At 20.7% G+C, this 19,972-nt stretch overlaps 1 protein-coding gene across 2 annotated transcripts in view; it reads left to right on the plus strand.

Moving 5' to 3' along the window:
* The first annotated feature begins 568 nt into the window (after positions 1 to 568).
* The window catches only part of LOC122715471 (alpha,alpha-trehalose-phosphate synthase [UDP-forming]), a 49,577-nt gene continuing 30,173 nt past the window's right edge, over positions 569 to 19,972 (plus strand). For both annotated transcript variants that reach the window (XM_043937695.1, XM_043937696.1), the window contains exons 1-2: positions 569 to 707; positions 13,624 to 13,780. In XM_043937695.1, the coding sequence (XP_043793630.1) occupies positions 592 to 707; positions 13,624 to 13,780 (273 nt within the window). In that variant the 5' untranslated portion in view covers positions 569 to 591. The remainder of the gene's footprint in view (positions 708 to 13,623; positions 13,781 to 19,972) is intronic.

Genomic DNA, 19,972 nt, shown 5'->3' on the forward strand with positions numbered 1-19,972 from the left:
CTCTCTTATTCATTATTCATTTTATTACTTCTTTCCTTCAAATTACCCTTGTCTAAAATAAAGGAACGAACTAATTCACTGTGACTTAACCACGCACAGATAATCAGGGTTCACGATAGAACGCTCGTTTGCACTACTTGAAAAAAGAAATAGAGAAGAAGCGAAGACATCGGGCGAAAATAAACGAGACCTAACGAAACTAGACGAGACGGAACATCGGAACTATTCTGCCCGCGAGTACGCGACATTAAGCTGCCCAACTATAAAGGAAACAACACGAGGAACGGCGAAGTGTTGTCTCTCGCGCGGCACTCGACAACGAGGAAAGACTACTAGTTAGACTGAACAACTAACTGACGCGGTTCTCCTTCAACTTCAGTTTTGCTTGCACACGTGATCGCACGTGATACACGACACTTCGTATAGAGTAGCGCTGTTGAACCGGTGGCCGCGCATATAGAACACGAATTGAAGAGAAAGAGAAGAGACATTCGTGTGTGGAGTCGCGCGACGCTATTATACATTCGCGGTGTCTTTTTTTCTTCTTCCACGGATTACACGGTTTGACATAGGTGATCAGAGAATATCAAAATGTCTACAGAACCTGGTAGTTTCACCTCCAACGGGAGCATGATCGTCGTGAGCAACAGGTTGCCGTTCGTACTGAAGAGGAATGAAATAACCGGTCAACTGGAACGCAAGGCCAGGTTAGTATGTTAAAATAGATGATTTTTTATTTTTTTTTATTTTCTTATTTTTTTTTTTGTTCATAAATGTTATTATGCATGCATCATGTTATTATATTATTTTTCTCCTCTATTTATTTGATATAGATGCGTAAACGAATTTCGCGGCTGCACGTTGAATGCACGCCGCTCGTGGTCATTGTAACGCGATCCGATCGCGGACGGAACGTGATATTACTTCATCGTTATTATGCATATCCTTGAATGACCCAATTTTTTAATGCAATATTTTTATCTTCGTTACTTTTTATTTAATTTTCCTTGTTTTCATTTTGGATATATCAATTTTTTATCTTATTATTATCTAATTGCAAATTTAACGAATATAAATTATATTTTTAATAAATTTTTATTTTTGTATAAAATTTTAATTTCAAAATAATATATATAAAATGTATATAATGTATATAGGATTTTAAAATTTTGCATTTATTGTAACGAACATAAAAAAAAAATCACGATCGAATAATATATAATAATATATTATTAAATTATTAAGAGACTTGCACAATGAATGTAAACGGTAGTATTCTTTCGAATGAATATTTAATCACGTGGTAATTTATTCTATTGCGTAAACAAATCGATAGAAACATCAGCAAACATTTTGACGTAAAACAAGGAGAAAACATTGAATTGTGATTCTCCATTTCTATATCTTTTGATTTATTAAATCTATTTATTAATATACTCATCGGAAATATTGATATTGTGAAAATTTTATTTCCATATTTATGAGAAAATATTTGAAAGTAAATATAGTTCCATGACACTTTTTTTTTACTATAACTATTCAAATTGATTGGAAAATTGAAAAGAGATTGAATTAAAGAAAATTGACTAATTGAATTCATTGTCATTGATTAATTGAATTGATTGAAGAAAAGAGATTATTTAATATTTGGTAACAGTAATCTATTACCTTTTATTATTATATTGTTAGGAGTTTATTCCGGTTCTCTTTACTAGTACTATTGACTGGTAATTGAACATAATCGACAGAGTTATTCGATAAATCGTTTTGTTTATGTACCGTTAAGAACAATTAAAGTATGTCTTATTTGATGGACGATAGATTTTTATTCAAATATATTTGCATTTTCAATAATATTTTTAATTAAAGACAAATAAATGAATTTAAATTTATTTTGCCAATTTAAAATGCAATCATATTTAATTTGATATCTTTTCTGTTAAATAATATTTATTATTTTATAATTCTATAATCTAAATTTTAATATATAATTTAAACATATATAATTAAAACAGAATTATTTAAAAAAATAAATATATTATTTACATATTGTATATATAAAAATATATACGATATTATATATAAAAATAAATTCATTCGTATAAACAATAATAATTTTTCAGTTTTTTTAATATTCAACATTTTTATTAAATTATGTTACAATTGAAAAAATATATAAATATTATAATTAAAATTGATAAAAATCAAATGAAAAAAAAAACTGAAATAATTTCGATTATAACGAGTTAAAATAGCATTATATTCAATTGAATGAACAATCGTTTAATTAAATAAAATTTTCTATAATTTTTTATGCAATATATTTTTTTCTTTTTATTCGCATATTGACGTCAATCAATTAAAATTAATCGTTAATTGTGACTTAACATCTGATGTATATCGATCTTGCATTCGTAATGTTTATTTATGGTCCACGAATAAATAGTTCGCGATTACATGTTGCACGTGGAGTTATGTTGGAAACAATTGCTCTTCTAAATACATATATAGGCTAAAGAAACTGACGAAATTTTTCACAAGAATACGTTTCGTGGAACTCGATGTATTTCACCTTCCGAATCGATCCAATCCCTCGGTCCATTGATTCAAGTCATTGTTTCCAAGAATTTGGAATTCTTCTTCCCAGTTATGGAAATCTGTGAACAAAAGAAGTGGAAACATAATAATTTTTGTCAATTTCTGGTTAATACAAAAAAAAAATTATTATTTTTAAGAAATTGTTGCTATAAATTTCATATTTATAGCATATACATATACATAAATATATGTGAATAATAAAGCATCAAATCTGTTTCATATCTTTTTTTTTTAGTGTAAATTTATATTTTTATAAATTAAAGAAATAAAATCTGTATGTATAAATACAAATTTGTTTTATATAAATTTAAATATTTATATGAATATTAACTTGACAACATAATAACTTTCAGTATTATGTATATGTTGATTCATTTATTTATTGAGGAATCTAATTTTCTTTTTACATTAAAAAAATTTAGAAGAAATAATGAGTAACTTACATGAGTTTGAAATATATTGTTAAAATATATTTCGAGCAACTTTTTTTTTTCACATAATCTTCGCAAAACTTATATGTATGTAAATCATTATTAAATTCTTCCTATGTATATGTTCGTCTATATACATATATAAGGTAAAGTCAATTGATCAACTGTTTATATAAACGTGATGACATCCGGTCATAAATATATATAAAAGTTACTTTCTTGGATTTGATATCTTTTGTGAAATATATAAATATAATATAAATAAAAAAAATATAATAAAAAAAATGATAGATATTAAGTGTGAAGCTAAAATCACTATCATGTAATTTCTATCGTTCTAATTTCGTCGAAGCGTTATTTTATATTTATTATATTTTATATTTGATTTTTATATTTTATATAGATATTTTGAATCGTAAACTCGTTACAAATTAAGATTCCGTTTTATATAAGGAAAAAATTGTTCAAAATTCATTCTTGAAAATGTATTTCAATGTTATTGAAATCTATTAGGATAACTAATTTGATAAATTCATAAAAATCGTTCAAAATGTTGTGTTTTATAATATGTTTCAAATTTATTAAAATTTATAAAGAGATAATTTTTTGATAAATTCGTCTATTGTACATATTGTCAATTATTTGCTATGTTTATAAAAACAATGTTTGTAATTATATTTATAATTGTATGCAGACACGTCACGAACTCTAGGAAACTATAGGAAAAATTGCATAATATCAATAATATAGTATCAAGTTTTTTATATATAATATATATATAAATAGAAAATTAAAGCTGATCGCAAATTATGTGTAAAGGAAAAAATTAGTTAAAAAGATGATATTTTTACAACATATTTATTTAAATAGATCAAAAAAGGAGCTAATCGATAGATACCGTAAAACTTTTTTTAATTTTGTTGATTTTTTTTCAGATAATTTGAAACGATACAATATTTTTTGAGATTACAAAAAATTTGTAATAAAAAAATGATTAAAAAATAATGATAAATTGTAAAAATAAAAATATATGATTATTATATTACTTTTCAAAAGATATCAAAAAATTAAAAAAATACTAAGAATACATAGTCAAAATATGATTTTTAAAATTTAAATTTTCATTATTGTTTACTGAATCATTGTTTTCAATAATAATTCCTACATTGTGATATTTTTTATAAGATTTTTTAAATTAAGATATTTCATTGTTTGTAATCGATTTTAATTGATCTATTAGATCAAAAGAATAAGAAGGTATTATTTATTGTGTGTTTATATATTTCGAAACACATATTAGTCAGCAAATACAGTTGTTATCAGTTTCTAGTGACATAAGTCATGAATTTTATCTGATTATTTGCGTGAATTACGGTATCGTCTATTGATACTGTTTCTTAATAAATATTATCAATAAAAAAATAACAAAGTGTGCGTGACCAGGAATTGAAATAATTAATCATGTCATGGTACAGATAAAAATATCTCCACTCTTCACTCAGTCTTTTCATATATTCAAGAAAATAAGTTTCTTTTTAAAAACGGATTTAATCTAATCGCATTCATAAAATATAGACAATGAAAATACTTCAGTTTAAAAATATTTGATCTTGTAATTATTTTTAATTATCAATATTAATTGAAATTTTAACTCTTAACTTTATAATACTTATGACAAGTGTTAAGTACATACACTTTCATTTAAATTAGGATACTTATAGAAAATGAAATAATCTTGAAAAATCTCTAAGAAAAAATCATAATGTTTTATAATTATTATTAAATTCATTAATTTGCTCTATAAAGAATATATTCTATATATATATCTTATGTAATGACAAAAACCTTCCTACTTATGTATAATAAAATTAAATTTTCTTTTCGTAAATACAAATACTTTTGTTAATATAATATAATATACATATAATATAAACATAATATAAACATAAAAATTAATTAAACTGGATCACTATGTTCTACTTGAAACAAATAGATATTATCTTAATATTTGCTTTTGGAGAAGATATATAGGTATATATTTCAATTTCAATTTTTAAACTGAAAAAAAATATTAAAAATAAAAAATACAAAATATATATAATATATCATATTATAAATATTATATATTATGTATATTATGTATATAATTTAAATTTACTTAAGTAGCTCCTAAAAGAATCATAAAGAGTAAAGAATTTATTATTTAAGATTAATTTATATAATAATAAATAATAATTTATGCCAAATGACGCGATTGAATTATTTTGTGATCAATAATATGTTATATATTTATTATTATTTTTTAAATAATTCTTTTTTTCAAAAATTTTTTAAAAATATTTTTCTTCATTTTTTTTGTTCTATTATTTTTCTTAAAAATATCTATCTACTATACATTTTCTACTACACATAATACTTATACATAATACATGAGCTTTATAACATAAAAGATATTACAGAATATATAGACCGCTTTACCTAATATATATAATATTGAGTTAATCATGATTGTCAAGAAATAAGATTAAAGATCTTAATCTAAAATAATGCACTTAAAACAAAAAAAAATGAAAGAATTTAATTCTATGTAATTTTTAATTCTATTATAATGAAAGAATTAATTCTATATTTCTCTCGTATAATATTATGTGATTATTAATATATTAATATATTAATATATTCACAATTGTCACAAAGTTAAACTTATATTAGTTAATATAGATAAATGATGTATTATCATAATTATTAATAATTTAATAATATAATATAATATAATATAACATATATGAATTAAATTACAATGCAACAAAATTACAACAGAGTGCAACATTGTATTGATGAAATAGTGTGATTTGTCTTTTAGTGGGATCGCACGATCATATGCATTGCATCATTAGAAATATAAAGTCGAAAATATTCTAAATATATCGATCAAAATCAAATTGCATAACATCAATGATGTGAAATTATAATAATACGATATTTTGCTATATAAAATTGATAAAATTAAACTAATAGGTATATTAATTTATTAATATTAATAATAATTAGTAAAAAATCATGTTTACAATTTTTGCAAATAAAATATATTTTTATTAAGAAGAAGTATTTTAAAATTTATCTTAAGTAAGTTATTTTGTTATATGTATGATCAAATTTTATACATCCATTTTAATTTTTCTCGTAAAAAATATATAGATTGGAAGCAGTAATAACAGGAGAATATAACACGTTAGATATCTCACGATATATAATAGATATAATAGATATTAATAGATATAAGTATTAATATAAATTTTGAATATAAATTTTAAATATGATCAAAATATATAATTTTAATAATTTAATTGATTTTAATTTCAATTTAAAATCAAAATATTTAGAATATATTTATTTTTACATAATATTGATATATAATAGACGTAAATATAGATAACTTTTCGATATTCTAAAATAGTTTTTCTTATTAATTTATAATTGTAATATTTATAATAAATTAATTAATTTATAATATAATAATATAATTAACATTAACAGAGTTGTCAAAGACAATTACAACATTTTCTTTGCTTTTATTTTTTATCATAAACAAAAATATGGATTACATTGTCATACGAAATTATAATGATTCAATAAGATAAGTAAGTATGCATTTTATTTATATTCTCTTTATTATTAATATTTTATATTTTATATTATATTTTATATTTTATATTAATATTTATATTTTATTAATATTCTCTTTAATATCTATTTAATATCTTTAATATCTTTTTATAAAAATTTTTTTTTATTAGCATAATAAATTCTATATAATTATATTCTAAAATAATTATAAAACTCAATGAAATATCCATATTTAGTAATAAACAATTATAACAAATATTAAATGAAGTAAATTATAAAAAAATGAAGTAAATTACAAAAAAAATGAAGTAAATTATATTCAAAATAACTTTATAGTACTTTATAGTAGATTTGAATCGTTTATTTAAAATTTTTTTTATATAATAAGTCGAAGTATTATTGCTTTCAATTTATTCTATTATATTTTATTACGATCTTAACATGCAATAAATATGGAATAAACTTTGGGATGAATTTTTTTTTTAATAAACTATTATTTTTAACATTTTTTTCAACATTTTTTTCATTTTAAAATTATTAAAAATCTTTTCATTTTAATTTTTTGAATCTTGGATCATGAATTTTAATAACTGATATTATATAGATAATTAATTAAAAAATTTTTTGCCAAACGAATTCAACAAAAACGAATTCGTCACGCATTCATTAAATTTATGCTTGTTTGACTGCGATCAAATTGTAAAATTCGATATACTATACTACATAAAACATTTACGATGTTTGCTAACACAAAATTTGATGGAAACGTAAAGCATATAACGAACAGCAAATAATCATGAAAGATTATGAGCATTTATTAATGTCTTAAGTAACCGATTTGTGAAAAGAAAATTCGAAAGTATCGATGTATTTTTATGTACATATTCCCTAAAACATTTACAAACATTTGCCACTTTTACATTTACATTTGCGAGTAGACGGTTATAAAAGATTGAAATATTGGATGATACATGAATGTTATTTTTGATAGGATATTTTAAATATATTTATAAATCATCAATTTTGTTTTATTCTAAAAAAAGTTTTTACAAAATGGATGATTCAGAATTTCTAATTATCATTTATATTATTTAAAATATATAAAAAAATTTTAAATAAACGATTCAAATCTACTATAAAGTACTATAAAGTTATTTTGAAGATAATATTAAAATTTACTTCATTTAATATATTGTTTATTACCAAATATGGATATCTCGTTGAGTTTTATAATTTTGATTATATGCAAAGTATGCTATAATGATGATATAGAAAACAAAAAGATAATATAATTTCATATAATATAATAATAATTTAATTTCATATAATATATTTATTATATATACAAATATGTCGAAAATGTAAAATAATATTTTTTCACTCTATTTTCAGGTAAATCAAGTACATAAAAAAGTATTTTTAAGATACACACACACATATATATATATATATACACATTTAATTTATGTTCTTTGATTAAATACATATGAAATATTACCAAATTATTATATGTCAAAAAGATACTATTTATGCTTAAAAAGTTCCTAGAATGCACAAATCCAAGAGAAATAAATTTCTTCTCTTGCTCTTTAATATTAATGGTATAACATTTAGCTATTTTTACGAATATCCATCAAAATCAGTCAATTAATTTATTGATTTTTAATTTTAATTTTAAACGATAAATTTATCTCATCGAATATTCGATAAATTTTTAAATTTGAATTTTTATATTTTCGATTTAGATCTAAATTATATTTCTTGATTAATTATCTGTATAATATTTATGTTTCGAACAATCTTGAGATCATGGCTTTAAAGTAAAAAAAAAAAAAAAAATAAAAAAAAAAATAAATAAATAAGTCAAAATAAACCAAAATAAACAGAAAAATAAGTAACAGAAGTAGAAGAAATTGTAATGAAAACAAATTCATATTAATGATAATGTAATCATATAAACTGTGATGCAAAAATTCCATGGAAGTTTTCCAAATCGTATTACACGATTTACATGAAAAACGATCACGTTGCATTCATTAAACATTCTTATCTACAACTGTTGATTCTTTGTTTTCAATTATATTCTTCGTTACATAATATGTTTATCTGATAACTTGTTTCAAGTTATTCTTAATCCTTGAAATCTTCCAGTATTTTCAACGTTAGTTAAATATACTTATTCTTCAAGATTAAATATAACCGTTATTCGTTAGAACTAGAATACTTTTTTTATAACAACAATAATCATTTTTAGAAGATTCGATAAATATATAACATCATAAATTGACTTGTACGTTGTGTGCATTCATTCACGAAGTATTCGCCAACGTGCTGAAACCACGTGCTTTCCGCATGTCTGGCTGCGCGAGTTACATGCGCCATGTAATATATTATCACGATTGTCACAGTCATTAAGTACTTCCTTGATTGTACGGTAGACACATATAAATGTTGTGGAAAAACACGAATTCCAAATGCAAGTGATCATTGATGACGAATAAAATCTAGTACATAAGATGCATGATAGAAATTAAACCGTTCATTTAACAAAAATTTAATAACGATTCGAAATTTTTTGAAGATATTATAATTTTTTTTTGCATTCATATTTATAATGAAATTCGAAAGTGATTATTAACTTAATATTTATAATGAAATTCGAAAATGATTATTAACTTTGTTTTTCTATATTTATTTTTTTTATAAATTGTTAAAAAATAAAAAAAATTTTAAAATAAAATAAGATTTTTATGCTATTTATTGAAACGTACTATGAATTTTTAATAATTTTCAATATTTTTAATTTTTCATAATATAGAAATTCAATAATTTTTGTATTTTTATTTTTATTTTAAAAAAAATTATTGTTTTGATTTATAGGTAAATAAAGACTTAAATTTTGCTATATTGAAAATAGCAATGCAATTATTTTATGATTTTTTTAAATTAATTTTAAAAAATTAACGGCCGTTTATTCTGCACATTTTATTTTTAACAAATAAAGAATTGTTTTTTTTCAAGATATTTAATATTTTGAGAGATATACTTAAATATATGTCATTAGTTTTTATTTAATTTAAATATGATTTAAAAAGATGATTTAAAAATTATTACACATAAATATTATTATATGTATATTTTTTTTTTAAATTTTAAAATATTTAATTTCAATATTATTTCCCTCGCATTTGATATTTATATATATATTTTTTAAATAAATATATAATTGAAAATAAAAATTAATTATAAAAAGTATAAATAAAAAGTAATTATTCTTTTCTGATTTTAATATAGACATCCTTGAACTACTTGTCACATATATCTATTCTTATTCTACATATATATATATATATATATATATATATATACATATATATATATCTACATATATATATATTATTAAACGTAACATGAAATGATTTATAAAATTTTTTATTATAATTTCAAATTAACAATGAGATTTCTGATTTATGTTAAAATTGATTATTTTCCTTTTTTGTATTTCAATTAAAGAAAATTAAAGTACTACATATTATGATCTAATATTTATTAATAATTTATCTTATTTGTTAAAAATAATTATTATCGATATCTTAATTATTTTGAATGATATATTAATTCAATCGGACAGAGATTGAATAATATCGTTTCAACGAGTGCGTTAATTAATGTATTTAAAAATAACATGCAATAAAACGAATATTTTTTCTTTCTTCTCTCGTTTGAAAATCCCGATATCTATCACGAATAAAAGCGTAAGGGATCATTTTTTCGAACACGATCGTTACACAGTAAAGAGCGCAAATAATTCGAGCATGCTTCACTCGTGCTGAAACACATATATACGCGCTGAAATCGTGGTATTCTCAAAATAGATCGCATTCGAGTAATTCAGTTGTAATAATAGCATGTATCAATTGCTTCCTTCTTGCTACAACAGTAATGCATCTGGTCAACGAAATTCTCATGTGTAATCACGTGTTATCCATTTATCCTTAAAATTTATCAATTAATTACATAATGGAAAATAATAGCGAAATTGATATTTTAATATCAAAAATATAATTTTTTATATTTTATTTTTTTAATTTAAAAAAATTTGCGCTTCGTTACAATTAAAATCGATTAGGTCGATGTTAAATTAAAATTTAATATATAATTCTTTAATAATTAAATTATTTTCAATGAATTGCGTCACACTTCCAAACTCACTTAAACAATTTGTAATTAAAAAATCTAAAGAGACAAATTTATCAAGGAAATTGTATATATGTACAAAGATGAAAATATATTTCTGGTGGAAATTGTTCGATTTGACCTAGTCTTCGACAAATGATCATTTAGATGTTCGATCAGACTTTGTTGCGCTGAGATATGCTGAATTACAGCCAAGTTCCATTACAAATTTATAATTATGATGTGCCAATGATATAGTCAACGACATTCAAGACCATTTACGGGCTTTGCGATGAGATGGGTTTGGATTAGATATGTAGGCCAAGGTAAAAAGGCGCATTAATTCACGGGCATCCCAGAAAATCTGTGGCTTGATCGTTATGGAATAAAATAATAGTTCAAGTTATTTTTATTTGAACAATGTTACAATTGTCTATAAAAGTTATTTATATTAATGAAAATAGATAGATATAATATTGATAAAATAATAATAAGATAAATTTGTATTTCTATTTATAAAGATTTTTAAGTAATAAAATAATGTAGCCTCGTACAAGATAAGAAAATTAACCTTAATTATAAGAAAAACGATTAATACAAGTTAATAATTTGAAATATATAATAGAGATTTGCATATATAACAGAGAAAGTATTTTATTACTAAATTAGTAGAAAAAAATAGAACTATTTATTACTTATAAGATAGCTTGAATATGGAAATAAAAAAAATGTTATTTTGTTACGTTCAATCGTCGTAAAATTAAAAATTTTTTTAAATTAAATAAACGATCAAATTTTGATTTGATATTATGATGCATCTAATTTTTTAATGTTGAAATCAAATATATATAAAAAAATTATTGTCAATAATTTATTTTTATCATATATTTTTATAATATTTTCGTTATATATTTTTAAAAAATGTAGTTTTTATCTCATTCTTTTATATTTGAATGAAAATAGATTTTTAAAATTTAATTATTTCTGTATTTTCTTGTTTTGCATTTTATTTTTAAATAATATTATAAGACGTTTAAATATTTTTTAATGTATAATATTCCTAAAATTTATACTTTAAACAAATTATCGCAGTAAATGAATTATAATTGTAATAATTGTACAATTGTATATTAATAGTACAATTACCAGAGTATATTTTGATTTTATATATTCTATAATTCTGACAGATTAGATTAGAAAAATATTGCACTATTCACATTTTCTTCAAGTCTTAAATCTTTGAAATTTATTTCTATATCTAGAATATTTATTTCAACTATAAAATTTCACTATAAAACTTCAGATTTAAAAAATATAACAATATCACAATTTTAATAATGGTGATAAACTGTTCAAATGGATCATACAATTAATTATATAAAAACGAGAATGTACGATGCACTCCTGCGATTGACACAATTGCTATATATTTGTCATTATGTAAATATGGTTATATGTGCTATATATACTTCGACGAACCGTAACAACGAGAACTGATCGAAGACGTCTTTCAATATTTCAATATTATCCCTGTCTTATCGCTCGATACGCTAATAGTGGCCATTTGGTGAACTTTTATATTTACATGCAGGATATTTTTTCATAGTTTATGTCGATATCTTCAATATTATTATTATATGATAATAGTTCGTTGGTTAGAACTGATAATTACTAGAATTCTAACAAAAATTGTTAAAAGAGATCAGCTAATAAAATCTATCTAGTAATATAAGCAAAACATTTGCATACTATCCCATTTCTTACATAGCATTTATATTTTTATAGATTATTAAAAATTTGATAGATCTAAAATAAATATAAAATCATATAGAATTAACATTTAATAATTGCTTATGAAATAATTATTGTTTTTAAATAATTATATATTTTGTTATATTGTTATAATTATAATTAATTGTTTTTAAATAACAATTTTCAAGAAAATTGAAATAATATCGATTTCATGTTAAATATAGATTAGATAGATTTTATAAATTCCACAAAAACAATCAATGAATTACTTAAAATATAAAATTATATTACTTAAAATATATCTAAGACTTCTGCTTTTTTCTTGATTTTTTATGTTTTATTGTTTTGGAATATTTTATATGACCAAATATTTTAATAAAAATATAAATAATACTGTCTTTTAATGATTAACAAGTGTTTCGCGACTAACAGATTAATATAAATATACATATCTCTATTAATATTAATTATAAATGTACTATATCTTTTACATTTAAAAATATTTCAATCCGATTATATTTAATTAGTTTATTTAATTAATAATTAGTAAGTATAAAGAAATAGAATTATATTTAATTAGTAATAGAGGATAAGATTATATATAGAGAATATATATAATATATATAATAAAGAATAATAAAAGAATTTTAAATTTAAATTTCATCGAAAAATATACTTTTTGCATTTATATTTCTTTAAAATATTATTGATTTTTTTACATATAAGTTCTATCGCATTGTATTGTCTTTCTCCAATGACATTAGAATTCGTTTGAGTTTTAAAATATAACGGTCATAAAATCATAATAAAGATTGTCCCTAAAGTTCACGAAATATTCTAATTTAAGTAATCTTTGCGAATAATATTTATTTATGGATATGAATTTTTCATAAAATCTAGTTTTTTTTTTGATATTTTTCATGCTATTATATGCATATTATTTTTTTTATTTGACATTTTCTTTTTTTTTTTTTTTTCTCTTTAAGAATACTTTCTTTATGTAATCCACCATAATTTTAGTACGTTTTATGCATTTTAGTGCTGGAGGACTTGTGACAGCAGTAGCACCGGTTGTCATAAGCGGAAATGGAGTCTGGGTCGGATGGCCGGGTATGCACATGGAAAACCGGGATGAACCAATTCCTGAATCTGATCCTAACGATCGTACGCCAACAGCTGGTCTTTTGTCTCGAAAGGTATGTTTTTTCTTTTTACAAATTTTATATTCTTATAATAATAGAAATAATAGAAAGTCCTTTTTAATTAAGATATCCTATATAGCATATTTTTATTTTTTAAAATATAAAAGAGAAAGCGGTAATGCGAAGTCTTGTTTGGTAAACTTGGTAAACTAAAGCTTTTCAATAAAATCAACATTAAAATAATACATTTATATATAATTTTATAATGGAATATATTTGTAACAGAAAATATATGAAATTATAGAACATTAGAAAGAATTTTAAATATATTTAATCTTTCAATATAAACATTTTCATGAAATTAAAAAACTTTTTTATAATTTTTTATACATGAGTTTTTTTATTCCTTTAATTTTAGATAATTGTTATAGCGATTTTAAGATACTTTGATATTTTTAAAATATGTTTATTTATATAAAAAAAAATTTCACGAAATTTTTTTATTTTTTTAAGAATATAAAAAATGTATAAATATATTATTGGAATTCCGTTTATAGTTTATATTAGTTGAATAAATGTTTTTCTTTTCTTAAAGATATATTTAAATATATCTTGAAGTACTTATTATTTTATTATTGTTATTTTATGCATATTTTATTGCATTCAAAAATTTATGATTATTATATTTATGAATAATTAACTTACATATAATAATATAAATATAAATGTATATGTATAATATTTTTATTATATATATTTATTATATATAATATAATAAAAATAATAATACTAAGTTTATTAAATATTATAGACAATATTAATTAAATAAATAAAAATTTCATTCAAAAGAATTAGAGTTTTATATTAGCTACATAAAAACTTTTGAGTGGAAAGTTTTTTAAATAAAGATAAAATTTCCAATTCTTCTTTTTTATTTGAAATTTTTAAACGTAAAAAAGAAATGTATGAGGATTAAATTAAAGCCAAATTTAAGTCAATGCATTAATATTCAAAAAAATAAATCTCTTGTAATATAAAAAACTATTCATATACAATGGCGCCCATAATTATATTCATTTAAATTTTTTACTTTTTCTTCGAAGTTAAATTTATATATCACAAAGCATTATAATATAAAACGTTCATAAAACGGAAATATCAGAAGACATAAACATTGTCGGATCTTCATTTTCACAAGTGAAGTGTTCACGCTGATTTTTTTGTGTTTTTGATACCAGCGATAGTGCACGATAATATATATGCAAAGATATTTTCGTCAATATGCGTGAAAACAACATGAAGAATATTATGAAGAATATTATTGTTAACATATCATGAGTTGGTAATTATTGCAACGAATATTATAGAATATGTATATAGATTATATATACATATATAGTCGATCATTGTTAAAATATCTATTTACTACATGTTGATTATATATGTCGTTAACAAAGTTCTGATAGAGAGACGACGTACATTGAAAATAACTAGATCGAATAATTTCGTTTCGAGCATCGTATACATATTTATGTTACTAGGGAAAAGCAATTTAATATTAAAAGAAACTATAAGAAATATAGAATTATTATATAATTGATTAATAAACATAAAATAAAATAAAATAAAATAAAATAAACATAAAATAAATAAAAATAAAAAAATAAACAATAGTGTTCATACCAACATTCACGTCAAACAATTCACTTAACCTTACAATTTTATATTATATCAATTTATTTCATCTTATAGAATTTAAAAGAAAGAAGAAAGAAAAATTAATTTATTAAAAATTTATTGTATCCATGAATTTCTTTTCTGAACTGTTAATATTGAAATATAAGGAAAAATAATGTTTCATAATAGATTATTAATAGAAATTCGACGAAATTGAAATATTTCTCTTGCGAGAAATATATTTTTTGTTAAACAGCTGTTTCCAACACAATTATCATAATAGTAAAAATTCTCTTCAATATATGTAAATATGATTCATATATTATTTATAGAAACCAAAATAAAATACTATTTTTCAAACCAAGAGGGCGCGCGTGCTTTCTTCGATCTTTCCTCGTGTCAGGTTCGTGTCAATCGATAATTATAAGAACCATTTCGCGTGTCAGTTGCGTGTGATCATGAAATGAAATATAATATAATGCAATAGTGATCGTAATATCTATATTGGATTAATAGTATCTAAAAATTATGATTTTATGTGAAAAAATAAATTTAAAAATAATACAGCATTTTCTTACACAAAATTTTGTTTTTAAATTGAAAATTCACATTAATATTATTAATTAATATTATATTATATATCAAATTCATGGAATACTATTAATTGAGTGACAATTTGTATATTGATGCTTAATCTTATAATCACAAGTATTTATATATATAAGCTGTGACGTAATTAAGAAAAAAGTGATTTTACATACGAAACAGATTAAAAATGTAAACTGAAAATGAAATTTATTTATTTATTTAACTTTTCCTTTGTAAGAAGTGTATAACTTGATTTTTATATCATTAATCTAACTATATTTAAATTAAAAGTAAAAGGTTAGGTTAATAATCACATGATTTTCTTTTATCTATATCTATGAAAGATTTCAAAATTAATATTTTTTTAACTGATATCTTCAATATGATACATTTTTCTATATAATATTCAATTTATTTATGTAATGAATTAATGTGATGAGTTGACTTATTATTCGGATTTCCAACTTGAAGAAAAAATTAAAATTTATATATTTTAATAATTTATTTATAATTTATTTTTTAATATATCAATTATCAATTATTCATTTATAAATTAATTATTATGATATAGAAGTCCAGCATAGAATATAGAAGTTAAGGAACAATTCAGTTATCTGGTTAGCATTTGCAAAGATTCAGTGAGGATTCTACGGAATTTGTTTATTTTTATATCTGTACTGAATGTATAGTTAGGAAATGCGTTAAATATAATTCACGTTCTCTTCTACTTCTTTACAATTAACATCATATTGAAAGTATTTTATAATAATGATTGACTTAATTATCTAATATATTATAGATTCCAAAGCATTAATCGATTCTAATGTTGAATTCCTATTATCACGAAATAATCTTGAAATGATCTCTCTTCTCTATTAACCTACTTTATGATTCATCGCTTTTCTATTGATTTTATAAATTTTCCTCGGACAGCGTTATTCGAAGAATTTTAGAATTCTTAGAGAAAATCATTGTCATTTTCAATTTGGGAATTATTACAATTTGGGAATATGAATAATTTTTATTTTTACATATGTAGTAAATATTATCGACTAAATATTATTTGATTCAAGAATACACGAAGATATGTAAATAATGTATACAAGAATATAAAAGAAATTTGTTTTTAATTACAAAGATTTTATTTTTTTATAAGATATCATATAATCATTGTTGAAATTTTATCAAATTTATTTAAATTATTTACATTGGTAATTAAATATTTTTAGTCTTTAAATTATTTACATTGGTTTATTTTTGGTCTTAACTAGTTAATATACAAATACAAATGTGAAAATAAAAAGAATATTATTATAGATCATACAATATGTAGGTCATTATAATTATTAGACTTTTTGATAAAGATTTATTATTATTTTTCAGATTCATGTGATATCAAATAATAAATTATATCGAATGTTTATATATATACTTTTATATCTGATGAATGTTAATTGTCTACATATAAAAACATTAATTTAATTTTGAACTTAAATGTATTGAACTAATAATTCATCTCTGATGACAATTTTTTTGAATTTTTCTAATAAATAAAATAATTTTTATTTGTTTTTTAAACAAATTTAAACAAATAATTAAATTTAATTTGTTTAATTTAATTTCTTTAACTTCTCATTAAAATCTCATTCAAAATATGCATTTTTTATATAATTAATTATATATATTTTAATTGTATATAATTATTATATATCAATATATATATAATTTTTTAATAATTTTAAAAAATATTATTTTCAAATTATTCATATAGAGTATTTCATTATTATTGAAAAAAATAATTTTGTTTTGTTTCAAAGGGAATAGTAACGAATCTTATCTGAATGCACATATCCTTCAAGATTTCAAAATGACTTTTATTTTTTAAATATTTTTATTCTGATAGATGTATATATTGTTCGATGACAAATTCATCGTAATACGATGTATTTGTATTATAAGGTCATTGAAAGTTCTTGCCGTTCAAAACTTATCTTTGTTGAAAGTCCAGAAATTATTTCTTATCTTTGATATTCAAAATATTGACCTCAATGTCAATGCATTATTGTATCTCTAAAAAATAGCTGCATCTTTTTTTAATTACAAAAGTAATTGATAGACATTTCTTATACGATTTTTTATATTATTAAATTATTTTGTTTTCCTTGATAAATTTGATTAATTTTGAAATGCCACTTTATAAAAAAAAATTCAGAATCTTTGATTCACTCATCTTCATATAATGTTTACAATCGAATCAATGAAATATTTCTAATGAATGAAATCTTGGAGAAATTTAAGATTTTTGAACGATAATAAATGATTAGAAATATTAATGGAACATCAATACATTTAAATCAATGAATTCATGGAACAAATTATATATCCATCAGATATAAAAGTATATTTCATTAAGAAGAAAAAAAAAGGAAAATGAAGATTATCTTAATAAATAATAAATTTAAAAAATACATGTCTTCTTGGATAAGATGTTATCATCATTTCTCTTATAAATAAATTTTATTTGAAATATTTTTTTCAATAATATATAGTTTGAGAAATAATTTCATAGTTCACTTTAAATAAACGTATTGTATTTATACTAATTATTTTTTGTTTGTCATATAAGCTAAATATACTACGACTAAATATAAATATAGAAAATTAACATTTTTAAACTACCTATTCAAGCTATCTATTCATGTTACAAAAAAACAGTTGCATTTTTATAAATATAAAATTCATAAAAAAAGTATTTAGAATATATTTGTAATACATTTTTAAAAATATAAATATTTATTAATAATTTTCGAAAAAATTAAATAAAATATTGATGAAAAATTTTTCAATGATATTTTATATTTATTATTTATATTAATTTTTATTCTCAAAATAATCATTAATAATTATCGTTAATAATTATCAATTATTATACTTTAAATCAAATTCTTTAATTTTTATTCTCTAATTTATATAAAAATTTATATAAAAATTTCATATGGTGTCACTTAAAAAAAGAATAATTTATGATATAATTTTTTCGGTATATAAGATATTTGGTATAAAATAATATGGATGCCAAGTATAATTAAATTTTTTTCTACTTTTTCCTTATTTTATTTAAAATATAGATAATTCATTTTATTCATTTTTTTAGAATTATGTTATTAGAATATTCATAATCAAAGAAAATCTTTTAATCTTTCTATTATGAAAATTACTTTTATGCGATCATGATAATTTTCCATTTGACTAATACACTACTGTGATTCAGATTATCACGGTTCCGTCACATGAACAACGACGTATTACACCCATAACCTGACAACTGGAATTCTGATATTATAGTATATGTTAACCTTGACATTGTTATTTATTCGTATCTTCATACTATGTCTGAGTCATTCTCTCATAATATAAGATGATGTATTGTTTTATTAAGATTGAATTACTGAAAAAATGTTATATTGATTGGTGTTATATTGTGGTTTTACTTAGAAAAATTCAGGAAATTCTGTAGACATTTGAATAGAAGATATGAATTTTCATGATAAATTATTTTTACATTATTTTGTGTTTATTTATGTTTATTTATTAAAAAATTTTAATTTTAAAAAGCAATGTTTTTTAATTTTTTGGCTATAATAAAATTGATATTATTCGATTAATTTTATCAAAGACAAGAATGACATATGTTTTTCTGTTAAATAATACGAAGTGAAGTACTATAAAAAAATTCTGATAAAATAAATGTTTTCCTGCGTTTATATTACTTTAATATAATGCTTTATTATTATGCCTATTCTAATTTAGCAATATATTTTGAAAAATAATTAATTTATATATTCGTGTAGTTTTTGAAATGGAGATGTTTTATTAACTCTTATAAAATTTTATAAAATTGTATAGTAAAAATAAATATAATTAAAATATAAAAAATTAAAATAAAAACGGGGATTTATTATATGTTATTAGAATTCAGAA

The sequence above is a fragment of the Apis laboriosa genome, unplaced genomic scaffold (genome assembly GCF_014066325.1).
Source record: "Apis laboriosa isolate Shangri-la unplaced genomic scaffold, ASM1406632v1 scaffold35_cov144, whole genome shotgun sequence".
NCBI lineage: Eukaryota > Metazoa > Arthropoda > Insecta > Hymenoptera > Apidae > Apis > Apis laboriosa.